At 40.0% G+C, this 27,198-nt stretch overlaps 2 protein-coding genes across 10 annotated transcripts in view; one reads left to right on the forward strand and one right to left on the reverse strand.

Annotated features, from left to right (window-relative positions):
• The window catches only part of rspo4 (R-spondin 4), a 39,432-nt gene extending 21,021 nt beyond the window's left edge, over positions 1–18,411 (forward strand). Inside the window, exon 5 of the mRNA XM_051415117.1 lies at positions 16,289–18,411. Coding sequence (XP_051271077.1) covers positions 16,289–16,422 — 134 coding nt within the window. The 3' untranslated portion in view covers positions 16,423–18,411. The remainder of the gene's footprint in view (positions 1–16,288) is intronic.
• A 1,698-nt stretch (positions 18,412–20,109) lies between these two features.
• chd6 (chromodomain helicase DNA binding protein 6) overlaps positions 20,110–27,198 on the reverse strand; it is a 101,252-nt gene continuing 94,163 nt past the window's right edge. For all 9 annotated transcript variants that reach the window (XM_051415087.1, XM_051415088.1, XM_051415089.1 and 6 more), the window contains one exon: positions 20,110–27,126. In XM_051415087.1, coding sequence (XP_051271047.1) covers positions 25,879–27,126 — 1,248 coding nt within the window. In that variant the 3' untranslated portion in view covers positions 20,110–25,878. The remainder of the gene's footprint in view (positions 27,127–27,198) is intronic.

The following is a 27,198-nucleotide window of genomic DNA, read 5'->3' on the forward strand; positions in this document are numbered from 1 at the left end:
AAACCGTATAAAATGTCTGAATATTGTCATCACTAGAGGCATGACGCTGGCTTCAATAAAAACTCATACACGAGACATGCAAAGACCCTAAATCTCTGTTCACTGTGAGGCTTCCATGGCGACTGCCATGTTCAACCGCTGTGATTTCAAGAGTAGCCCGGGCAAACCAAACACTGGCTATAGATAGGAGTTACATACTATTACACAACACTACACCATTCTCATGCCCAGGTCGTCAATTACAGACGCGAGCGGTGTTCAGTTAATTGCAATCTGCAACTTCACTGCTAGATGCCACTAAATCCTACACACTGGTCCTTTACACCATTATGTTACAATTTAAAAATAGTGTAAGTAGCCTTGGATGCTCAGCCAGCTGTGAGTATTTCTGAGGATAGGATAGGATTCTCATTCATGAGCCAGCAAGGCCTGAAGATCGCAGGTTTTTATTCCTTGTTTTATTTGCTGTCAATCCTTAGAATTACTGCAAGACTGATGGCAGATTTCTGAGGTTTGTTCAGTTTCCTAGCAGTGATATTCACACTTCAGGAAATGTAGGCATTCACGTGAGATAATCCTTCTGATTACTGTTCTGAGGCCAGGACCCAGCACTAAATGTCTGAGCTTTCACTTTTGAGAAAAGGATCTTTTTTTTATATTCTTTTCACTATATTGGTCCCAAAGGTCATTAATGGACATCTATGCAAATAACATTTTTACCTCCCTTTACTGTACATGTGATTTCACTGGTAATTGTTCTCAAACATCAGGAAATAATCCAAGAATCCAAACATTTGGATATTTTGGGCAGCTCAAGTAGCCTGTGAGTTAATAATATTGATTGAATTTGACCGTAAAACCATCAATGATCCACACATACCATTCATCACGAACATGTCTCTGAGTGGTGTCTCCCCTTCCGCCTACTTATTAAAAAAAGAAGCCTAAAGTATTTAATAGAATTAACTTCCTTGAGCTCCTTGATGTTTCCTAAATCCTGTCGGAGCACTTTTGTCTCTGTTTTCTTTTATTCGTTTGCCTACTGTTCTAACAAAGAAACAGAACATTGTCAACATTTAAGCTCAAACCCTGACTTCACAGCATTTCAACTAACTCCATCACAAAAGGCGGGCGTCAGATATATTATTTTGTCTGAGGACAGTTTGGTTCAATTCACTGCTCACACTAGAGGATCACTGATGACAGATCAAGTGTCTCTGACAACAATTGGGTTGTTGCAGGCCATGATTACAGTATAATTAAATGGGGGCATATTGACCCTCTCACAGCAGTTAAAAGGCGCCCTACCTGCTGAGGTGTGGATTCTGTGGGCGTTTCAAACACAACTCCTACGATTTTAGAAGTAAAAAAAGAGTATTAGATATATTCAGCTCATGAACAAAGCAGCCAAAACAGATAAGAGCCCAAGTACTTTTATCCATTGAGGTTTAGTACACCATGAATAACTTGGCTGTAACTGGGGAAAAATATAACAAATCACAAGCTGTGTAATTGTACTCTGTCCACATGTTGATAACTCAGCCTTTTCTTGGGTTTGGTCTGCATATGTATTTGTAAAAGGACTTTTTGTGGCTACAAACACATGTTTGGTGTTAGTGTGAAAGCTTATTAGTTGTATTTATGGTGGTGATAATCTCTCATACTCGGACTGATTTACTTGAATCCCTTTTAAAGAAAGAAAGCGGCAGCGCAGCTCTTATTTAGGACATGATTCATTTCCCCTTCTATAAAATTGAAGGAAGCTGCATTGCCAGAGTTTTATGATGCAGTGCAACACAAATGTAAACTCGAGGGAAACAGTGGTCGAAGTCCAGCAGCATGCATCTGTCTTGCATCTATATTACAACAGGCTAAAACAACTGTGGCTGAGCCCCCTGTCAAACGTCCATCCTTCATTATTATTCCATTAGTGCTGGAGTGTTTTGTTTTTTTAAATTCTTTAAAGTAGAAATGAATGGATATAAGTCATAACACTATACTGAAGTCCCTCGTGGCTTGTTGCCTGGTCATTACTTTTGCTCTCTGAATGCTGAAAAAGTAAGCAACGCTTAATTCATACAAGTGATTCCTCTTGGGAAGAGAATACTGCATCTGCACTTCAGTGTTTAATGTACTAAATGCAATAAAAATCAAGCACAGGCTTGGTACAGTCCCACAGCATACTCATGGTTCTGCACGCTACAGCTAGCTAGCCAAAAACATGTTCAGAACACAATATGAGCCTCAAAATAAAACACAGAACAGGGCTGTCCACTGGAATCACTAAGTCTCTGAGTTTGTCCATACCAACTAATATTTTATTGTAGTAACAGGAAATGATCCAATGTGTGCACTCACTTTTTTGGATTTTTTGGAAAAAACACAAGCATATATATAAATAAAATATGCATATTTTACACGTAAATACATTGCAACAGGAATTGCGTGCAATTTTGAAAGATTACTGCCAAATCGAGTGGCTGCATCATATTCACATTTTGTGGAACAAAGGTTTTGATCAGTAGCAAACCTAGTATGCATGTTGGCATTGACGAGGACTGGATGGCTTACAGCAATGGTGCTGGCACTTCATATTTCCACATTATCCCCTACAACAGTGGTTCCCAGCCAGGGGATCCGGACCCCCACTAGGAGTCATAAAGTAAATCTGAGGAGTTGCGAGATGATCGACAGGAAAACAAAATAAATATTTGCCGTAACAGAATCCCTTCAGACCTCCATCTAATCTTTGCCTATTTTTGTCTTCAGGCTTTTGAAAAAAACACAAATAAAACAGACACACAAAAATCCCTCTTTGGTTGAACTGCTCACAACCCTATGACACACACAACAGTTTATGAAGGGGGTTGCGAGTTGACTCTACTTTGTTTTAATGGAAGAAGCAGAAGCTTCAGTCCTTCACCTGTCTATAGATTCTGTACTCCACTGGGCCAAAAGGCCTCCTTCTGAAGCCTGACAGCTTCCATTACAGCTGGCATCCACCAACAGGTTCTTGGCTTGCAGCTATGAAAGGACCCGACAACCTTCTGGCCGCAACTCTCAGCAGAGTTTTTGATTTATGTCCTGTTGGGCCTGCGAGTATATGGCCACGACTTTAAACATGTTCTTCTGAAACAACACTGCAGAAGTGATCGAGTAGAACAAATTCTCCAACAGTTTAAAAAAATGATTAAAAACTATACGATTTATATACAGTTGGACTATATTATATTATTGTCGTCTATAGTATGTTATCATTTTGTATAATTTGTTTACAAGAGTTTCTCCTACAGCTGGAAACACAAGAACAACATTTTGTCAGTCTGTGATGTTAACAAGCGACATTTTCTGGAGCAGCTCCATTACGACTGAATAGAGACCACGTGTGACATTATCAGGGGTATTTTTGGAGGGACACAGTGATATTATCCAGGTCGGTTTTTATGGGGATATGAGCTCATTTTCTAGTCTGGCACTCTTAGCCCAAAAATAAAATTCAGCTAATTTAGGTGTAAAGGCATGGCCTGGGGCGTCCTGGTGGGCCAGCATGGCATGTATCTTGAACCGCTGTAACCATTATGTTGAGTTCAAATCATACTGGGGACTCGCATTGTACGTCATTACCCCATTTCCCGTAATTCTCTACTGTCAAATCAAGCCAAAATGTGATAATGATTATTTCAAAAAGGCTTAGCTGTCTACTTATTGTACAGTTAAATGAAGGATTAATGCAGGAAGGCGGCATTTATACATTTTTCCATTCTCTTATCCTGAAATCAGAAGAGACATGAGACATCAACTGCTACTGAAGCATCCCTCAGAACACCAACCAGAAAGAAATGTTTTTACCAGGCTGAGTCAGAATTAAATGCACTAAGATTTTTTTTAAGTTGATGCCATGAGCAGAATACAGCCTTGCCCTCCCTGCCCTTATATGGCCATAGTGATACTGGAAGTAATACAGGGATGTCTTGTCTTGACGCTTGTCTCTCGAAGTTGGTGTTTGAATGTGATGTATGTAAAATGTACATATAATATTTTAACTTTATGCTCAATAATAATAAAAATATGTTGTGTAAGTATCTCTCTTCGTACTAATGTGTCTGCACTGTAGGAGACATGGCACAATCTGTAAAGTTCTGTGGGTCTGTAGTGATGGGCCAGTCTGGCTCAAATTTCCAGGGCCAGTTGTTTTCTTTTACCACAGTCCACCATCGAGAACAGATGTGCATCAGACAAAGTGGGTACTTCTGGCAGCAAGGGAACTATCATGATCTAAATTATCCCTCACTGAATTCAAACCTGTGGAGTCCACAAACCATCTGAGCACTGAGCTGAGTTAATTCAACTTCAACAAGCACAGACACAGCTACTTTAGAAGAAGATTTACTTTATTAATCCCCAATGCCCAGTTCTTTTTTCACTTTCATGGGCCTGATATACAATCACACAGGTAGACATGTAACTGTGGAGAGACAGTGGAGACATGGGCTACCACGTAGTAGCACTTAGGGGTTTGGTGCCCAGGAGGTGAACTGGCATCTGTCCACCTACCAGTCCACGTCCATACTGTGGTCAGTGCTGGACTTTAACCAGCCATCTCCGGGTACCATGCCAAGTCCCTACAGAGTTAAAGTATTATTATGATGACGTCCCAAAGCTTTCTAATGTTTCTTTTGTCTTACTTAATTTTTGTCCCATTATTGGGGAAAGCAATTTAACATCTCAGGCACAAGAAACTTGAGCATACTTTTACAAAATGAGCTCTCTTTTATCTTTTGTTTGTGGCATTTTATGACAGAGTTTGCTATTAGGATTTTATGAAGAAGACAAAATGATGGGCACATACTTTAAAGTCATGATTGTCTTGTTTCATTTCCCAGATTGTGCAAATATGTTTAATATGTCTTAAGCAAAGGTTCATAACTTTATTATTTTGTGCTACTTTTGAATGCATTAACTCACCAGAGCTAAACTTTTCAGGTGCCAAACAGCTGAAGATCATCAGCTCATGCAACTTAATTCAACAACATAAAATGGAGTTGCAGTAGAGAATCACAAAGAACTAACGTTTCTTTACGAGTGCCATTTTCAAAAAAATATTCCAAAGATAATTTTGTTTAATTCCATCTGTTGTTGAAATGACATTGGATTGCATTTATTAAGGAGTGCAGTATGACTTGTTTAGAACTCTGGACTGGACTTGGGACTTACTTGTGACATGCAAAACAATGACTTTGTGCCACCTCTGGTTCATGCTACTGTCATAATCATGATGAATTCATGTCCCATGTCTTTATCATGTAATTGTAACATTTAAAGATAATTTAGAAAATATATATTTTATCCTGGTTATCCAAACGAACTTGGATACAGTGTGTAAGCTTTTGGAGCTATTAGGGGTGTCAATTTTACAACGCAGTATCTCTGCCATATTCGTTGAGGGCAGACTCATTGTTTTGATATAAGGTACTGGATTACATTTCACTGTACAATCTTATATCCACCAACCAGTCAGATAAATCCCGCTTGACAGAAAGGGAGTTACTTTAGATTACACTGTTTCAAACACTGCTACTTTAATATGCAGTCTGTACAGTCCAGTGGTCCTCTCATCCAGCTACACATGGATCTGGGTAGAGCTTACAGTGTAACACAGCATAGACAGCGAGCTAAAGTACATTTTCCCAAGTATCATATGTATTAAGTTAACTCATTGCGATCCCAGTGCAGACATATCCTCAGGCCGTCTTCAAACCTGGACAACAGGTATTCATTAGAGAACAAGGAGCTCGCTGAGCACCGTCTTGTTTCTCACTTTCACTCCTTTAATGTCCTTGATGTATTTTAGAGGCTGGCCTACTGTAAGTGAAAGCTTGTAATGAGATTTTTTTTTTTTTTTTTTTCCATTGCAGAGACGCCGCTCAATGTTGTGGGCAGAGACGAGAAAAGTATGTTTCTAGGTGGATTCCAGGCATTTTCATGAGGTTTTGTGTTAGTGTGACTGATTCAATTTGGCTGGATTCAGTCAATTTCAATGTACTTTTATAAAGTTTTATCAGACCATCAAGAATTTAGAGATTCAGTATGTTCCACAGGTGGTGCTTGTATCCGCTGTTTTGAAGTACGGAATTTATCAAAGATGCCCACCGTTCTGCCTCTGTGCTCATTTTACAACTCGCAGGCGTCTTTTGTACTAAAACAATTATTCTGCACGACACTTCCCCCAGCTCTTATCTCAGCGTGCCTGAGAGTTGAAGCTACCCAGTGATCCTTGAGAAGACTTGATTTACTCTTAAAATGAAGACAGGTGGGAATGAAGACCTCATCATTCTGCACCGGCTGTGGTACATCAAGCCTTTGGTATAAAGTATGAGAGAACGTCTGAGTTGGTAAACATTGGGTGACATTCCTGTTACTGTGTGACCATATATGTTGTATATTTAGGGCAGCTGTGGCTCAGGAGGTACAGTTGGTGGCCCCAGGTATGTCATAGATCACTTTAGGGCTTGTACAGTATATGGCTGATAATTTAATAATATTTATTGACATTTTATTAAATCTATGGTTTATCAACTTTGGGCTGAATCGTATCATTATGGTATGATAATCATGACCAAATAAAGGATTCTGAGAAAGCTGTGCTTAATAAGGATATTTTCAAATATTGATTTATTTACAATATGCTGTAGGCTTACCGCATACTAAACCCATAAGAGAGCTGCATCAGCTTTCTTTCTGCCTCTTCCTATCTCCTCCCCTGTGATCTTTCACAGAGAAATTTGAGGCAAGGGGAGCTGTTGATCAATACCCAGGTACACACTAAAAGCACTGAAACATTGGCTTTTGCACCTAGAGGCTAAACCGGGTTTGATGATTGATGACTAAATACCTGCCAAACAGACTGAGGGGTCATTCCCATCACCCTCAGCTGTAGGCCTGCCTTGTGTTTAGTTAACAATGTCTGCACGCTAACACACTGAACTAAGATGGTGGACAGGGTAAACAGTATACCTGCTAACATCAGCTTGTTATTGAGAGCATGTTAGCTTTCATGCATTAGCATTTGGCTGAAAGTGCAGCCTCACACAGATGTTGGCGTGGCTGTAGACTGTTTGTGTTGTTTGCTTCAAAAGGGCAAATACCCCTTTACATCAGACAAGGGGCAAAATAACTTCATTATTTATTATCCAAATGCAACCCTGCATGTTTTATTCCAGCGCGGCTGATTGGATACAGATGCTCCTTTTTGCCTTGCTTCAAATCCGTACAAAGGCACCCAGTATAACCAGTCTGCTACTGTTGGCTGCTGGGGGCTTCCCAGTACAGCCACTGCTACTGGACACTCGGCAGCTCCAGTGGAGGAGCTGAAGTGCAACCTAGATATTTCCAGTCTGGAAATCTGCAAAAGTCAAATTTAGAAGTTGTTTGTGTAATCTGTCAGCTACTGTTGCTCTACTGTAGCGTGTATTTGTGAGGGTGCACGTTTGTGTGTGACCCCACAGTTGGTTTCACTGTTCCCAGGAAGTGTGTGTGTTGGCCCACATGGCTCCATGCTTCATTCTAACTTCATGTGGATTTATCATCCGTTATGCCAATGTACAGCGCTTTTTCTTCCTACCGCAACATGTGGTTCTGAATGTGGAGTGTTGTGCAAGGAGTCAGTGCAGATTCTGCAGGATAACACCAGCATTTTTTGAAAAATCCTCTTGCTTTTCGTCTTTGTCCAGTAAATTTTAGCCCTCTGAGACGTGGTCACGGTGAGATATTTTGATTTAAAGGTCCAGTGTGTAACGTTGAGAAGGCTCTATTGGCAGATATGGAATATAATATTCATAGGTATGTTTTCATTAGCGTATAATCACCTGCAGGACAGGAATCGTCGTGTTTTTGTCACTTTAGAATCAGACGTTTTTATCCACAGAGGGAGCGGGTTCCATGAAGTCCACCATGTTGAACCGCCATATTTCTACAGTGGCCTGAATGGACAAAACCTAGCTCTAAATTTGCTTTTTTCATACTTTGTCCTGTATGCTTGGAAGGCGAGTGGTATTTAGTTGGTTGAAATCTGCAGCTTCACCACTACATGCCACTGAATCGTACACACTGGTCCTTCATTAACATAAACGTTAATATAAGAAATATTTTTTTCTTTTTTGAGGATTTTAGTAAACTAACCATTTACATATCTGTGATTAAATAAATCAAGGTTCACTTACTTGTTTTTCACCAGGGTTTTTGAGAGTGTCCCACAGCCTTCGTCTGGAATTTCTGTCATCTCTCTAATCTCAGTGGTTTTGGAAATGTGTGTGTGTTCATATTCCAGTTTTCTGTTTGCACGGATAAATGGAAACTTGCTGAGAAAGTCACAGGGAGCTATTTTGTGCTGATTCATCCCTGCAGGTTCAAACATGACAAAGCGAATATGTTGGAAATGTAGAGGAAAACCATATACTTCTGTGTTGGATGTGTTTTGCAGGGGCGATGCCATCCTACATTATATCATTTAGGATGGCATCACCATATATGGCGTTGGTGCACTTGGGTCAGTAGTATACATGGAAACACATGTCTGAGTAGTTGATGTCTCTTTTCTTTGTTTAACAGGAAAGTTGACCATCAGGACAATGTTCCAATAACTCAGTGAATCCAGTGAAGAGTTTGTGATGTGGTCGTACATTCATTTTCATGGTTTTCAAAAATAAATGGAATTCAATAGGATAGCCACAAGGACAACATTTGTATTTCTGTGTGTGTACATGCATGATGAGTGAGTATACGTGTGTGTGTGTGTGTGTGTGTGTGTGTGTGTGTGTGTGTGTGTAGTCTGCCTGTGGTTAACTTGTTATGCGATGAGCAGGGCAGTTTTCCAGTGCAGGGCTTGATTCAGTTAAGATGGCTAAGGGATGGTTCACTCTCATGGCATACCAGCAACAACCCATCTGGTTCACTGTCTCCGTGCGTGTGGGTGTGTGAGAGAGAGAGTGAGAGGGAAAGTGTACCGTAGCCAGAAGAGGAGTTAAGAGGTGAACAGTGTTGCATGTAAAGACCTTGTTAGCACACTTGCGGTTAGCAAATGGCTTGCTTATACTGTGCGGTCAATTTGGGTGAGAATCCATGAGTTGGGTGTTCATCATGTGCACATCAGAGGGGGGAAGTGACTCCATTAGTACTGTACTTCACTGACATGATGAGCACTTTAACCTCGAGCTTAGCTGTATCAGATTTTTATATTCAGTATGTGATAAAGCATTAACAAAATTCTATCTCTAAAATGCCAACTTTTCAGAAACTCAAAATCTCAAAAAAATGCATTGAAACAAGGATTTAATGCATTTTTCATCAATGTGAAGACTGTTTAAGAGCCTCTTTGAACTTGTAGAAAAGCATGTGGTCATGCAACTGATATTAAAACAGAAAAAATGCCAATTTTGGATGATTTAATAGCAGCAAGAGAACCAAAAGCTAAGTGGGAAAAATGCATCAATAGTGGAGCAAACCTCATGAAGGAGGAAGCAGCACAAAGAGCTTTACCAGCAACAGTTAAAGGTCCAGTGTGTAACATTTAGGAGAATCTATTAGCGGAAATTGAATATAATATTAAGAGGTATGTTTTTGTGTCCACTAAGTCCAACACACTGATCCTTGAAGCTGGTCCCCTTTCAGTCTAAGCTGATGAATAGCCAACCACCTCAGGCCAGACAACCCAAGAGCTGTGAGGGAGACAGATATGACATATATAAAGTGGTTAGCCCCTGACGTGCCTTAATACATACAGTTAAAGACCCCAAATACAGTTGTATGCACAACAGACTTGAGAGGCCACAGAGGTGATGTGGTTTCTCTTTTTGGTTCTAGTAGGATAAGACTGGCTAACACCCACAGGTGATACAGTTGTCAAGCTGGCAGTAAATTGGCCAGATGATCAGACTGAAGAGCTATTTTGTTATTATTCAATTACTGAGTCTGAAAGTTGTCTTGTTCTTTGCCGTTTTCTGTGGGGGAAGGAGTTGATTTTGCACTAACCAAAAAAATAGGTGTCTGACATCCAAAAAAGTCACTGAACATAGTCTTACACATTTGTAATCATTTATTCAGGATGATCTTCCAGAAATGGAATATAATATTTATAGATTGGTTTTCATTTGTGTATAATCACCTGAAAATAAGAAACGCTATATTTTTGTTTCCTTACCTCAACAGCTTAACTGGACTAGTCGATTTTCTTCCCCGTGGTTTCATCTTCAGCCTTGGGTTAAAAATCCAATTGTAGATCAGTTTTTTATATAACTTGTGCTTTCATTACTATTGAATACAGTCAAATCATTTAAAAAATGGAAGTATTGAAAAAGTATTAAAATATCAATACTTTTGACAGCCTTTGATGGCAAGAGCATCTTATCTGCCATTTATCTCTTGTCTTTGTGGGTTAGGATTAGCATTTAGGTTAGGGTGTTGATGTTTGCAAGTAAAGCCAGTAGCCTATTCTTTATTGAGCATTGTGTAAATAAGCACCTGCAACTTTCTCCAACAATCTACAATTGTATGCGAAAGACATTTGGGGATTATTTTTTTCATTAAGAAGGTGTAAACACAGCCTCCTGAGGGTATGGAACAGAAAACACCACATATGCAGCAAACATTAATGCATTGTTTCCTTTTATTTCATAAATTGAACCAAAATGAAAGCATTATTGTGGCATGTGCAAATGTTTGGGCAACCTACAGTCAGTACTTAGTAACTCCCCCTTGCCGATATCGCAACTTGCAAACGTGTTTTATTGCCAGCTAGGAGCCTTTCAGTTCTTGTATTTGGGATTTTTTATAATTCTTCCTTGCAAAAAGCTTCTAGTTTAAGTCTAGTCTAAATATTAAAGTCCAAAACCTCCAGCTTGTGTCTCTTGAGGTAGTCCATGGTGGATTTTGAGGTATGTTTAGGATCAAACTTCTGTTGAAGAACCGTTCCTTCCTTTCCAGCTTCAGCTTTTTTGCAGATGCTGTGATGTTTGCCTCCAGATTTTGCTGGTATTTAGAGGAATCCATTCTTCCCTCTTTTTTTTTTTTTTTGTTGCACAATCAGCTCTGGGCATTTGATCTGCTGAGTCTGCTTAAACCTGCATTTCCTTCGGGGTTTTGAGTTGCCTTTTTGACCAGCATACGAGCAGTTCTCTCCGAGAGTTTTCTTGGTCTTCCAGATCTCATCTTGACCTCCACAGTTCCCCTAAACGGCCTTCTCTTAATAACATTTCACACTGTGGAAACTGCAAGCTGACAATGCTTTGCTATCTCCTTGTATCCTCCTGCATTGTTGGCATCAATGGGCATAAATAACTTTCATTTTTAGAGTGTTACACAGCTTCTTAGAACCCATGGCTGAGTGTCCACACAAGGTTTGAAGAGTCATTGTATTTGTAAAGGGTTGAAATTGACTCCATTTGTTCACCTGCCTCAGGCCTAAGGAGCTGATGAAAGTCTGAGAGCTTGTAAAAAGAATCTGAGACTGCAGAACTCTTAGGTTGCCCAAAAAATTATGTTTTATTTTTTTCAGTTTATGAAATAAAAAATAAAACAAATCAATGCATGAATGTTTGCTGCAAATATTGTGTTTTATGTGACTTACCCTAGAGAGGCTGTGTTTACATCTTTTCAATGAAAGAAATCACCAAATGTGTTATTTGTCAAGAAGTGGCCAAAACCTTCTCATACAACTGTCTGTATGGGCCTTTTCCTGCATTCGATTTTTGTTTATACATGTAATCTGATCGATCCTGAGCCACCTGCTACTCCACAGTGCAGTCAGTCCTCATAATGGATAGATATGTGATTGTGATTGTATAAATTAGGCCAACACATACCATATGAACAAATACACCTATATATAGTTAGTATGACCTGCATATATCAGTCCATGTGTTAAGAGGAGGATTACGCTCACCTATACACGTTTGCTAACTCGTACATACATATAAATGCAAACGTACAAACACAGGGAGAAAGTAGAGAGGCATTTCAGGACAGCCTGTCTTAATTCCCAATCATCAGCACAGCGTCCAAAGTCAAAGCCATTGTGACAGCATCACTAATGAGGGACAGATTACAGGAATGAAGGGATGGCAGAGGAGATGAGGAGAGGAGTGCATCGAGACAGAGTTGGAAAAGGAGAGGAAGAGATTTAAGGAGGAGGATGAGGAGAGGAGACAGGAGGGGATTCAAAAACCTCAATCTCTGCAGACGGGCTCTCATTACTAATAAAGGGCAGATGACAGCGGGGGCATTATGGCGTAGCACTGCAGCCTCCCTATAACTGAGGGAGAGAAAAGAGAAGGTCTGATGTAAACACAAAGAACTGCACCCTCTCCTCATCCCTTTGGCCTCTGACACGAGAGATAAACAACAAAATATCATTTAACGTGTGAGAAGCGATCTGCCGACCGACCTCCCGCGTGGAATTAAGCTTTCGCTGCTACACCAGCGGCTACGATGTCATGCGAGCAGCTGGATTCACATCGAAATGCCTTTTTTTTTTTGTCGTCAGAGACTTTGTGTTGGTTTGTGGGTTGCGCCCCCCAAAATGCAAGTGATGTGCCTTTGAACAGGGCAGTTAACAGCACCACCGCTCTAATGTCGAGCTGCCCTACGGCAACCAGTAGTTCAGACTGATGGATGTGAGCTCATGTGCACGACACAGTGAAAGCACCATCTGTATTTTCTTTATCTCTGTAATAATTTGTGCCCAGTGTACGTCCACATGTTTTGGATAGAACGAGAGGGGAAGAAAGCTAAAGGAACGTGGGCCAGAAGAGAGAAAGGAAACATAATTCTTTCTGAATCATTTGTGTTTTTCCCAACTTTATTTGAAGAACTTAATTTAGTCATTTTTCAACCCAGCAGGAAACCTCTCATGGTGAGGTACATGTAGGAACATTCAGCAGAGCTGGGAATGAAATAACAAAGAGAGAAGCTGTAGAGAAAAGCAAAAAGACATGCTGGAAATATTCTGTAACACTTTGGACTAAATCATTGTTGATCTTCAGACTTTAACTCTGATGAACACAGTACGCTTCAAGACTGTCCTTACCTGAAAAATGACACCAATACAAATGCTTAATACCTGATAAACAGCTGTCGTGACTGACTGGTGTCTCTCAGAGGGAAAAGCAGAACCACTGTGATACTGCACAGTCCTCAAAAAGAGGGATTCTTACAGTTGACTGCTTTTAACCATCATCAAGATCTGTCCTTGATTCCACGATGGCACTGACAAACTGTTGTTAGTCGATGTGATCAGAACACTTTGTTTGGGAGGCAGTGAAAAACAGCATTTTTTTGGACTGACTGGGAGCGTGTGCATGTGAATATCTTTGGCTACACGGTCAGATCTGTTTCTCCGCCGTTTGATGATACTCGATGCTGGAGATCAATATCAAAAAGTGGAAAAGAATGTCAAGAGTACGAGTGTACATTTCCAAATGCTCTCTTGCAATCTGACTTCTTGCAACTTGATTAATTATAAATAAGTGAACAGGTTTTGAATGAACATAAACAACAATATTAATATCTTTCATATCAAACTGTGTTTTAAAAGCATGCAATTTTCAAACAGATTTGTATTACATCCTGTTATCTTAACAAGCTTTAGGAAGTGAACGTTTTAGTCTCCATATATTGTAGCTGAAGCGGCACTCTGCAGTGCAGAGATGTCGATGCAACAGAATAATTTAAGTGGTCATCAGTCAGGTCTCATTAGGCCGTGTTCAGACAGACAGACAACAGCACAGCATGAAAAACAGCACAGCCCCCTCATTCATTTCCATAAGGCCGGTCTCTAACACAGAGGGAAGTTTATCAGGCAAGTCTCTCTCCATTCAAACGTTATGTTTTGTCCTTGTTGCTACAGTGTGATGTTGGATCTTCACTGTGCAGAATGCTGTATGTGCAGACTTTACGTTTTTTACATTCATCTGCTGAAAGTGGAAGGTTTCTCTGAGCTCATTGAAAATCTGATTTTTGTTTAGGGGTGGGGCATACAAATAGTTTGGAAGTCAACCCTGGTCCAGTGGGATGCAGAAACCTGAAGGTGCTGGGGCACATACACTGAGAATGGACTTCACACTGAAACTTTAGAAATGAACAAAATGTGCACATTCATAGATTTTTAACGAGGTAGAAGAACTAGATGCTTTTTTAAGGATTTTAATGTGGAAATTGTACTTACAGACATGATTGTCTGACAAGCAGACTTTGGAACAGTAGGGTGCTTTGGTGGCCTTTCACATACTGTACATACTTTGTAGATTGTTCTAGTTTTTTAAGCCTCGAGACTTGGGCCACATTTTACAGAGTCAGATGAGACTTTGGAGCAGCGTGTCAGTGTTACCATTAGTGAACTACTGGTATGAATCAATGTATGTTATCTCATTTGTTTTATGTTTACTTTGAAGTTTTCTTTTCTTTGGCTGAGTGATTTGACGTAAGAGAACTGTAGGAGGAAACAGGAAAATGTATTATTATAATTCATTATTTGATGTAGAAATTAGATAAGTCTGCAATTTGCTTTGTAGATAACGGATAATATATAGAACACCAAAACAAGCCTGGAGTGAAATTTATTGGCAATAAATGCAACTGCAATATTGGAGGGGATTTTTTTTTTCTTCCGTTGAGGCCTCACAGTGGATTTATGTTGCCTGAAATACCTACTGAATGTTTCACTTTTGAGGTTGGAAAAGTGGCTGGAATTGGGATATACTGTACATAGACTGTATATATTTTGTTACACTTGGCAGGGTCACCCTCATCAAAAGGGTCATTTCTGGACTCTAATTAAGAAGAGTTGCTGAGCTTTAGGTTGGCTTCTTTTCATCTCTCTTTCCTGCCTGCATTTGTTTTCACTCTCTGATGTCCAACCAACCTCTAAATCAACCTCAGTGCTGTATATTACACAAAATTATTTCACGTTTAAACCGGAGCCAAAAACACTGAAGCTCTCCTCTCCATCGCTGAACATCAAAACCACATTTTCTATCTAGGCTAAACCATGCTTTAATAGCATGAGACAGCTATATGAGATATGTGGATATGGTTTAACCTGATATGTCATGATGCATTGTGAAATATCAAAACATTTATTCCTTGAGTTCAAACCCCCTAAATGTTTTGATCTAAAGTCCTCAGGCTTTTAAAAAGACATAAAATCTGATGTATATGTGTGTTCACAACAGGGAAAACATCAGATCTGTTGAAGAGACTTTAAAAGCTTTTTTTCTGTTTCTGAATACTTGTGGCCAAAATTCCACTCTCAAAGCAGCGATACATCACCCAGAATATTTCACTGACTCTTGTCAGATCTGGACTCCAGCGCATCAGTTCACATAATACTTCACAGTAATTATCCTGGGTCCAAATCTGAGGCTCCCAAACACCTGAACAACATTTATAGTGCGTGAAAGAGTATTCAGTCACCGTAAGCTTTCGCACATTTTTCACAATCTTCTGATGAAATGTAGGCAGTTGATGGAAGGAGTCAGAGGAGCTGACATCTTGGTTTGCCAGTTTTTTCCTCTTTTGTTGCAGACCAGCTGTTTGAATTCTCAGAGTGGACGTCTCTGGTCCTTGAGGCTCACACATTTCTGTTAGACCAATTCAAGACAATGTTATGGGATTTCAGGGCATAGTGGAACTCTGATCTAGTATTGCACAGTGTGAGATACCCAAGGTCGCTTAAAGATCCAGTGTGTAGGATTTAGTGGCAACTAGTGGTGAAGCAACTGACTGAACACAGCTTGTGTCTGTATTTGACCACCTGGGAATGAGAACGGGCTGTGAAGTGTGTAGGAGAAACTATGGTGGCTACAGAACAAAAACATATCTACAGTCAGTGTTTGTACACTTATAGCCACTGAGAGGCTGCTGTTGCATAACACAGATCTATAAAAACGTTCACTTTTCAACCAAATTAAGAAGTTTCAACCTAAATGTCTTTTGACCTGCACGTTACAATCAAGGCTTGCTGTGTAGCTGAATGAATTCTGTATCTTATGCAACATACGGAGACACATTTGTTTTCACTGTGTGCAATACGTCTGCAGTGCTTTACAATTATTACTGTGCTTACAGCATACTACACGTGCGCCTAAGGTGAGGTTATTTATAAATGATAGTACAAAGAATGCAGTTGCACAGCCGTAACCAAACACAGATGTGAGATGAGCAAAAACCTGACAAAATAAATTGCGGACTGAATCAAAAATATTTTTTACTATTTACTGTTTTCACTTTTATCTGTCAGAAAGAAGAAAGAATATAAAAGAAGGTCTTGGAAGAAAGAGGGAGAGAAAACGACTACGGGTGCTCGCCAGCGACAACGTTGGAAACTCGGCGAACGGAACAACAGACGCCGCCAGAGAGCACGGCGATCCCTGAGGATGAGGCGCACGCAGCTCACCGCGACACCTGACACATGTTGGAGTATCAGTCAGCTGACATCAGCAGGAGCTTTGAAATCAGAGAGCAATTCATTGTTTATTATGTTTCCAATCAGCCTGTATAATAAATGTATTAAAATGCACTGCCATTCACCAGAATCCTGTTTACTGGAAACTCAAAGGAACAATTAAGCAGATTTTATGACTAAGAAATTCTTGCGTTGTGATGCATGTGACCAATGAGTCACGAGTTCCCCACCCAAGAAATGTTGGAACTTGGTGGTAGCCAATAAAATAACTGTCCCTTTTTATCTGGAATAAGAACAGTTTGAGTTTCACAGAATTGAAATGAATCAGCGAATGTTTCTCTGACGTTTAGTAATTAAACATTTTCTTGTGGGTTCCAAAAGTCAGAAAATCAGACTCACAGAAATTCAGACGCAAATTAAATTTGTGCATTTACATTCAACAAAGAAATCTAAAAAAAGTTGTGATACCAACAAATTATTACAAATAGTATCAGAAATTCCAACCACTTTTCCTCTTAACTGTAGAGAAGTTCATCCATCTCGATTGTTTTGGTGTGAGTTGCTGAGTTTTGGAGGTATTGGCTGTAGAGATGTCTGACTGTACAACAACGTTTCTTTCTAGAAATCATGACCCGGTGACTCAAGAGAATCCACAGACCTTGTTGTAGTCGTGAAGGAAGCTTTTTGGAGCTTGGTAATGTTGCAGCACAGCTGAGGAGGACGCCATCGGTGTTTACATCCTGTATGAGCCTCCCATCCATAAGGAGATGCACTGTGATGTATATAAAAAAAAATAGTTCCTCACAACAAGATCTGCGGATTATCTTGAGTAAATGGGTCATGATTTACATTCTGTTGGTTCCATTATATTGGAGAGAAGGCCGACACCTTTACGGCCGATATCTCCAAAACTCAGCAACTCACAATTTAGATGAATACAAAGCACAAAACCTAAGATTAATGTTGTTGGGATCAACTGTCCCTTTAAGAAGTTTCTGTTTATGTTCAGTGTTTCCCACCAAGACTCGCTGCGTTCATCCTTAAGGTCTGACAAACGTGTGGAGTACATGTTCTTTCTCTCTTTGCAAAGCTGAAGTTTGAAACCTGCATTGTTTACATCCGTGTTTACTAGCTCGCCGTCTTCTTCTTCTTCACCGCCTGTGTTGGTGTTGGACACGTAACTGTGGCGTGTGTGTCCTCGACAACAAGAGACAAACACAATTATGGCTCCGTAGCATTAATGGTGGTCAACAACTCCACAGGGAACCTTTCATTTCTTAATCTGAACAGTTAAACTCTTCAGAAAGTCTTCAATCTGCCTCTCAAAGATGTTTGTGTGCTTCCTCCATGAACAGATAAATATTAGATGGGCAAAATAATGTGATTTACAGAATGTATAATTCAATATGATTAAATTAAAGATGACAATAGGCTTCTACTTCCAACAGTTTCTCTAAATACGGAGACGCTGTTCAGTAAAGTTGCCACATAAGTACCTGATTTCTTCACTTTAACAGCTTTTTGACTCTGTCCTTTAAATCATCTCATTAAAAATAACCCTCTTCTGGTTTGCTCTTTTTTATTCATTCAAAAATGTAGATACAGACAAATGTTGCCTATTGTGTTTCTCAAACGTCTGTTGAATTTGTCAGAAATAAGAAGGAATTCCCACACAGTCCAACTTATTGCCAACCTCACACTTTGCCTTTAAATCACATTGTAGTATTTAATTGACATTTTCGATACGAAGGGACGGTTGTATTCAGTTATTTTCAGTCTGCGTTATCTGATATTGCACAAGTAAAGCTGAGGTGGAGTGACTGAAAATGTGGGTATTCCTTTTTTTTCAGATCTCATTGGCTAGCTTCAGTTGTATATTTATCAATATTTCTCCGACTAAATGGGATTTTATTCCACGACATGAATGTATGTTTCAATAAATGTATATTTTGATGCTGCAGGCTTGGTACACTGTTTCATTTATATATTTTTACTGACTGCAAACTGCAGCTATTTGCAGACTTCATTTGCGTTTTCAAATATGCTTGAATTTAACACTGTATATATATATATGTGTGTGTGTGTGTGTGTGTGTCATTAAGATTGCGGTTTTGACAGCAGAGTGAAATATTTTCTTCTCTCACTGATTTCTTTGCTGCTCTGCGATCACTGTTCTGGTGTTTTTGTCAAATTGTAGTATTTATTTCTGACAGTGTTTCTGTGACTGTTTAGTTTTTAAAACTTTTCAGAATAAAATATATTGGCAGTTTTCACATACAAGGAATTAGACGTTCCATGTCATCCAAGAGATCATCAGACAGCATAGAAAGTTCTCTTCTGATCGCGGTGCCTTCTCTTCAGTCACTGCTTGTGCTAAATGCTTATTTTGCAGGTCAAAAAATGTCTATGTTAAAAAATGGCTAATTTTTTTCTTTCTTATATATCTAGGTTACATAGACTGTAACTGTATTTATTTTTAGTTATCCTTTATGTAGCCAGAAAGGTCACTCAAAATCTGAGTCCTGGTCAAGATGACAGTTTCACATAAAAACATTTAAATAAGTTTATTTCAATAAAAAGCAGGTCAAGTACAAATTTAAATATTATGCTGTTGAAACAACCATTGACGTTTAAAAATGTTCCCTCTTCAAGGAAAGTTATTCTACCAGTTGTAATCTACATGTAGTCTGACAGGCAAATCTCCAAATTATTGTTTTAATTTAAGATTCAGTCAATATTGTTTTAACTTTTAGGTCTAATTTGGTTAAATTTGCTGTTTGTTCATATAAAAGTTAATAAATTGAACATTAAATGCCTTTAAATAACTAGAAACCAGATCTACAGCAGCATCAGATCAAACAAAATACTGTTAGGAACCTGAAGAGAGAGGATGTGTGCAGCTTTTAATGAATCTATGACAGTAAAGTTTTCCTAGTTTTGTTTCACAGTGGTGGAATGTATATTAATGTATTTAAGTGCAATCTTGAAATACTTTTACTTGTTGCCATTTAATGCTACTTTATACTTAGACTTCATTATATTTGAGAGGCAATTATTATACTTTCTACTCCACTACATTTATTAGACAGCTTTAGTTACTAGTTACTTCCAAATTCACATTATTAATACAAAATATAATCAACAAATGAATTATTTAGTATTATTATAGATGAAGCTACAAAGTGATAATCCTGATAAACAATCTAAAATGGCTCATTCTGCATAATGATCCATTTTGCTGCTAATATTTTTTTAAATTGATGAATGCAGAACTTTTACTAACACTTAATATTTCTACATGATTGTATTAGTATTTTTTATATTAGTAAAAGATGAGAGAACTTCTTCCATCACTGCTGCCAACTATTCCAGCAGCAATGTGCTTATTAAATGTCTGTCTATGAGGAGGCTGCATTCTTATAGCACTTTAATCCAGAACCACACACACACACACACACACACACACACGTTGTATCGTTCTCTCTACCAGCTCAATCCTTTTCCTGCACTCTTTCCCAGCATGCATTGTGCAGAAAGCAGAGTAACGCATTGAACTGGCTGACAGACCACTTCAGGGTCTTCACAGTCAACAAACCTGAAATCTGACACAAAGTAAAGAATCTCCACAGTTAATAAATTACTCCTCAGGGACAAAGGAAAGTTGAAAGTCATCTTTTATTGCACAATAAAAGATCACACATACCATGTTTTGACTCATGAGATTGGTCCACATGGGAATACAGAGAGCTATAGTTACAAATAAGAAACAAAAAGAAAGGAAAAAGATTAAAAACCCCACCACTTAACTTAGTTAGCAATGACCAGGTTTCTGACTACAGGAGCAGCCAGTGATGGTCTTTTCTCCACTTTTTAGAAGAAAATCCTCTTGGATTATTTTTACGCTTGGTTGATTCTAATACAGGAGCTGTGAACAGATATTATTTAACCTGCCCTGTCTGTGTAATACTGAGCCGGGTGGTTTCACAGACATGAATTTGAAGGAGGTTACTTTTCCAGCTCGCTTTCACAGTTGGTCAAAAAATGTCTTTTTAATTAACTGTAATTATTTTAAGTTGTATCTTGCTGCTGTTCTCTACTGACCAAGTGTTGAGATTTCAGCATGTCTCTTGAAAATAAACGGGTCCAATTGGCTAACTCAAGAGAAATGGATGTAAGCTTACTGTAAATGGGAATTACAAGAATGCACAAGTTGCAGGGGGAGTCTTAAACTGCATATCTAAAGATTACATAGGGGAGCTGTAATTCTTATTATATATTCACCTCTTCTGCCAAGACAATTTCAGTGTCTGTGAAACCAGCCTGAAAGGAATTAAACCATGTACTGACACAAAGGATTTTCTCTTTTTTTGTAAAATTCTTTTTCACAAGGCAAAATAGGTTTTGATATTTTATTTTTAATTTTTTTTTTTTAAATGGAACATGAGATTTTAAGCTGTTAATCGTATTTTCCACTGTGTTCAGAATCGGAACCTCTGGATGTGTGTTCTTTATCCTATTACATAACCGGATCTGGCCTCGTTCTACAGGGAGGTCAAAGGTCAGGGTCAGCTACAAATCAGCTGGCAGGGGTTCAGTGTCTTGCTTAAGGACACTTCAGCAGGGCGGATATTTTCTAACTAGGAGGCCTGAACGTTGATCCTCTGAATAAATGAAGGCCAGGGTCCTCAAACCAAAGGCCGTAACGCAGCTAGGAACAGAGTGATGGTGGTGATGCAGGCGGTCCAAACCGGGTCTCTCATGTGCACGTCAAACAGCAGAACCAGCATGTGAAGGTTTGGTCACGTGCTTACTTGAACGAATCAGGCCAACAGCCGGTGACGAGATGGTAATTAACATTTCTCAGGCATTATTATTTTAGAACTCCAGCATCTGTCCTTTGATTCTGCAACTGGACCTGGACTTACAATCCAGTATTTCTGATTTCAAGGAAACAAAAGGAGTAAAAAAAAAAAAAAAGTTTTGTTCTGGTGTGTGGTTTCTGAAGCAGGGCACATTAACTGGCACGTCTGCTCCAGAAACTACAAGTTTTCAGTCATCTTCTCCTAAACTGTAGCCAACAAATACACAAATGTCCATTTTATAAATTTGGATCAACTGTTAGCTGCAACCTGGGTCCTATTGAATTGTCTTAGCCCAATAATCCCACTTTAATTGGATTTTTATTGTATGGCACATGTAGCTCTGTTGAGAAAATAAAAAAAGAGGTAAACTGGGGACTCTTTACCATCTAATTACGTCTAAAAAGCAGATTAGCAGGTGACAAGGGCTACAAAGAAAAGCAGATAGTTTAACATCCATGTGAACCAAAACGCTTTTGTCTTTCAGGAGTCACGTTCAAGAGTAACAAAACCAGCCATTAATCAGTCATGAGACAATGATGTAAAGACAAGAACTATACAATAAATACATTATTTATGATAAGAGATAAACGTTTACAACATTTTGAGGTGACCGTTCTGAAGAACATTTAAGTTAACCAAAAGGACTTCAATGAAAAGAAAGAACACTGTTAAAGAAGGCATGGTGTGACATGAACAGACAATACAGAGCCATCGCCTTGAACTGTTGCCACATACTGCACCTACGAGTTTGTTTCAAGTTTTTACACAAGAACAAGCCAGTCACAGGAAGTGATGTGTATACATGGGCTGTAGAGTTAAACATTTGTTTTTCAGATTATTTAATTGTGGTACAGAACAACTGGCTTCCACTTCTGATTTACTGCTTTTTTTTTTTTTTCCAGGAATCTCAACAAACACACACGAACAATCAAATACTTGAGCTGGATACATACTGTGTGCGTGAATTATCATCCTAGATGTGCTAGATACCAAACAGACGGCCTCTGCAGTAAGAGAATGCCCTGGGATTGAATAGCCATTCTTAAAGGGAGACTCTGGTATTTCACAAACTTCGTCTTATTCCATTAACATTTTACTCAACGCCTCTGTAGAGATCTGACAAACTGAACAATGGTAAGAATGTTGCTGATCAGGCTATGTACTTGCAAGGGTTGATCAACTTGAGATCATTTACCAGTCAGACAATCACAAATTGATTTAAATCAAACGCACCCCAAGGTCTAAGCTTTACACAACAAGCACAACTGTATCTTGGTTGCTACTTCTCAAACAGGCATGCTAAATCCAAAGCAAACTAAGCCAAAGCTTAACAAACATGTATCAGTATGGAAGGTCAAATTTGCCGCAATATCCACAAATACTTGCTCGATCTGCAAGAAACTTCAATTGAAGCCTGAAAGACGAATTCAAGGATTTGTTTCGGTTACAAATGTCAATTTTTTCCAACGTTGTACAAGGCTCACGCTCTTTACTCTGACTGCCACCTTACTGGAGTTTTCCAAATCTCTACTAAAGGAGTTGGTGAGTAAAACTTTATCATGAGTAATGGTCATGATGGACAAATGTATAAAATAAAACCCCAACAAATCCAGAATTTCCCTTTACTGAACAGCATGGCATCATCTGCAAATGGTGAAATTCCACAAAGACTTACATTTTCAAATGTCAATCACTTCCCCAAAGATGATGTCACTACAGAGACGTGATGTCAACACGTGCGCGAGTGGAGCCCACAAAAAGTATTTAAAGTAATTTTAGAGGCACTGGTAAGAAAACAGTCACTTTTTGTTAACTCTCCATTTGTGCTTTGAGGGATGACTGATTGAATTAACGTAGTGATTTGGACAGTGGTACCTTCGCATTACTGTTGGCTTTTGAAGATAATGCACATCACCAAGGCCGTGTATGCATACAAGCAAAGGACAAACTGAACACAAACACGATAACATGTCCCTATATGGAGATGTAACAGAATAGCTATACAAAAAAATACTAGCTAAATAAGGCATTTTACTTTGAATAATACATAATGAAACTAAGAAAGAAAGAATGTCATATTTGGTGAGAGTTTGGCAAAGCAAAAGAAAAGGATAATAAATTATATGTAGCCACAAACTTGTGACAAGGCAACAACTATGTTTTTTTCCCCCCCAACAAGAAATGTGACCTGTAAGGACGAGACTGAAGAAGAAACACAGCTCCACAACAAAACGTGTGCGCATGCATGCACACCGACACCCTCTCCCATTATCACACACACACACTCACACACACGCATAAAGGAAATACAAGACAGTACAGGAACAGGTTAACGTTCACAAAAAGACACTGTGCAAAAATAATGTTTCCATGTATGAAAACAAAACAAAAGTGAAGTCCAACGTCATAAACAGAAACATCTGACATAAACCCCTAAAATGCAGACCCTGTTCTGAAAAGACTGAATAAAACCAGCGACTTGCATCCATTTAATGTACAGTACAGTCTGTTTGATAAAGAAAACACTGGGACTAATCGCAACGCAAAAAAAACCATCGCATTTGTCAAGTATTTTTTTTATCCCAGTGGAGAAAAAAATGAAAAGGTGAAAGAAAGAAATGGTGCACTTAAAAAACATAAAACAGCAATATACAGCGATAGATTTACATATTTAGAAACTCTTAGTATGAACTGCTATTAAAACTAATCTGAGGAAAAGAAACGAGACGAAGAGCAACGACGAGGCACTCAACCCGAGCGATTCACACCGCTTTATATCCCTCCTCTTCCTGTTTTATCTGTTCCTAAAAAACAGACTATTCCCTTTCACTGGACAGATGTTGACAACGCACAGATAATATCTTTCTGAACACAGAATCCCACCCAATAAAAACGTGAGAAGAGGACAGTATGGCCAAAAAAATAAAAAAGACATGATGCTACAGGTCATGATTGCAACCATTTTGCAGCAGTCCTTTTTTTTATCTTCATTGATTGGCTGTAAGATAATTCCATTTGGGACCAAAGGGCAGAATAAAACCCCACCTCTTCTCCTCTTTTCTCCCACAATCCCTCAACCCCAGTGTTTCCAGGACAGGATACAATCTGCCTCCTACCACCCCCTGGTGGCCTGACTGAGTTCTTAACTTTGAAACTCCTGTCTTTCATTTCTTGTGATTAGGCCTGGCAGGGATAATCTCTCAAAGTGACTATGTGTGAGTTTTAAAAGAAAGATACATGATCTAAAAAGTAATGAAACAAATGAATCTCATGATTGTTCTCTGCTTTTATCAATGAAAGCAAATGAGAAGATCTTCTTGTTCAGAGTATCTGTTGCACTCAACATTTCCTGTTCTTGGTATCTGGATTATTACTCTAGTGTGAAGAGCAAATTACATTTTAACTCTGAACTTCTTTTAAAAAGAAGTTATAGCAGCAATGGCATAGAATTGATAATAAAGTTACAGTAAAAAAAAAAATATGAATAAGGAATCTAACACGTGGGGGGCTAGCAGACAATGCTATCTTACAATTAAGATAAAACTTTCATGCCTGGGATTTATTAACTTCACTTGTATTGTGCCTTTTTTGTTTTTTTCTGACTTGGCAGCTTTCTTAAATTCACTTCTATTCTTTGAGTTGCATTAAGAGGACTTAGAGAGTTTCAAAAGGGCTACACTCTGAAATGTATCTGGGCTGCTGCTTGGTAGAGTAGCTCTTGCATATTATCTCAGGTTAATGTTATCAGTATTCCCTCAGTATCGACTAGGAAAAGGCGTTTTAGTGTCACATGTTTCTGGGAATGCTGGTTCAGACTCTTGTCACCAAGACATACTTTCAGGTTAATCTAGCCTGCAAGTTTTTGAACATTGCACAGACATAATCCCCCCCAAAAATGACTCAATTAAGTGGAGAGTGCCAGAAGTCAAAATAAAAACAGTGCTCAGGTGAACAGGCTCGGTTTTCGACCTTGAACATAAGATACACACGTGCTCCTCCGCTTGAGCTTCTCTGAATTCACAAACTGTGGTGAGAAATTCGAACAGCTGTGCCACAACTCTCTTCATCATTCCTCGTGCAAACACACCAAACCAAAGCTGCAAGTCCAAAACTTTGCAACAGCTTTTCAACTTTTATAACCGGATCAATATTACCGCCAAAGCCACTCCTTGGTTAGCGCATCTGGCCTGCAGTGTGTAAGTGTGTGTGTGTGTGTGTGTGTGTGTGTGTGTGTTGCTGTTGAGAATGTCCCTCCTGACTCAGTCTCGATGCAGAATGAAGGGGAAGTATACACAGAAGATCCTTTCTTACACTAGTTTTTTTTGTATACAAGGAGGGAGTGGAGGGTGGGTGGGGTCTTGGTATATAAACAGAACCAAGTTGAATATAATCATCATCGTTATTATTAGTCATCATCATAATAAAAGTCTTTACATGGACATTGACTGACAGACACGGCACAAACTTTACACTGTTGCTCAGTCCAGAAAGAGAGCACCGGAGGAGAAAGGAGGAGAGAGCAGGAAGTGGTTGTCTCTCTTTTCTCTGCAGTTTTCTCCTCCTTTATGCTTCCTCTCCTTCCACCTGTCTCTGCTCCTCAGTGTCCTGCTTCTCCTCCTCTTCTATTGCCTCTTCTCCTGTGTCCTCCAATCTTTCCTCTTTCTCCTCTGTTGTTGCTCCCTCAAGATGGTTATGGGAGTCTGGTTCCTGGGGCTCTGCAGGCCCATCCTCTCCGTCTCCCTGTCCGGTCTGAGGCTCTTCAGTCAGAGACAGGCCTGGGTCTGGAGCCGAGGTAGAGGGGATGGAGGGGGATGAGGAGGAGGCTGGTTGGGGGGTAACACTAGCCTGAACTGTACTTTCTCTTTCTTCTACCTTTCCCGTTGCAGCTTTCTCCCTCTCCTCCTCTCTCTCCCCTTCATCACGCCCTCTCTTCCTCCTCCTCTTGGGGCTGCCTGGGGAGCCGTCTACTGCTCCAGGAGGCATAGCAGGCAGCGCCATGATGCCACCGTGCGGCAAGAACATGTGAGGGTACAGCAGGCCGTGGGACATGCCCGGGATCAGGAAGGGGTTGAAGGTAAGATGGCTGCCGGTGCCGGCCCCGAGATGCGCAGAGCTAAGATGTGCCCTGCTGGTGGAGGTAATGATGGCCGCTGCCTCTGCCCCTCCTGGTCTTTTGCAGGCTTCTGCGGCTCCTTTCTCCTCCCGGCTCCTTTCCTTTTCACCTCCAGCAGAGCCGGAAGAGGCGGCACTCTCTCTCTCAGCAGGCGTTGTCGACGAAGGGCTGGCTGCCTCAGATGTAGATGGTGCGGTTGTTGTGGTGACCTTTGCAGCAGACAATGAAGAAGAAGAGGAGGAGCTGGGGTGAGGAGGTGGCGCCGCGTGCGCCATCATTGCGCCAACGCTGAACAAGGCGTGTTGCTGGATCGCAGCCCCATGGGGGTGCGGGATGCCGTGCAGCATCATGGGTAACATACTCAACCCATTCTTGGCATCTTCTGCCGACGCTCCAGCTCCTCCCGCCTGGACGGCGGCCGAGAAACCATGTGGGAATCCAGCCGCCATGATCCCGGAGATGGGAATTCCAGGAATGCCACCACGGAGGTTCTGCATGGCCACCATGGAGTCCATGCTGCCGATTAATCCGCCGTTCATGAAGAGTGGGGGGCCAAGGCCAGATGAGGCAGAATCGGAGACAGACAGGAGGGGCTTAGGCATCTCGCTGCGAGGCCGCCGCCCACGGCGCCGAGAGCCCGGGTCTCTGTTGACTGGTTCTGTCAGGATCCGAGAGAACTTGCCCTCAGGAAGGAACCCCTGCAGGAGGAGGAGAGGAAAAGGTTAAAGGTCATGGAGTTGCTGTGTATGAGACCGTTCAGAAAGGAATCA

Source organism: Dicentrarchus labrax, unplaced genomic scaffold (genome assembly GCF_905237075.1).
Source record: "Dicentrarchus labrax unplaced genomic scaffold, dlabrax2021, whole genome shotgun sequence".
Lineage (NCBI taxonomy): Eukaryota > Metazoa > Chordata > Actinopteri > Moronidae > Dicentrarchus > Dicentrarchus labrax.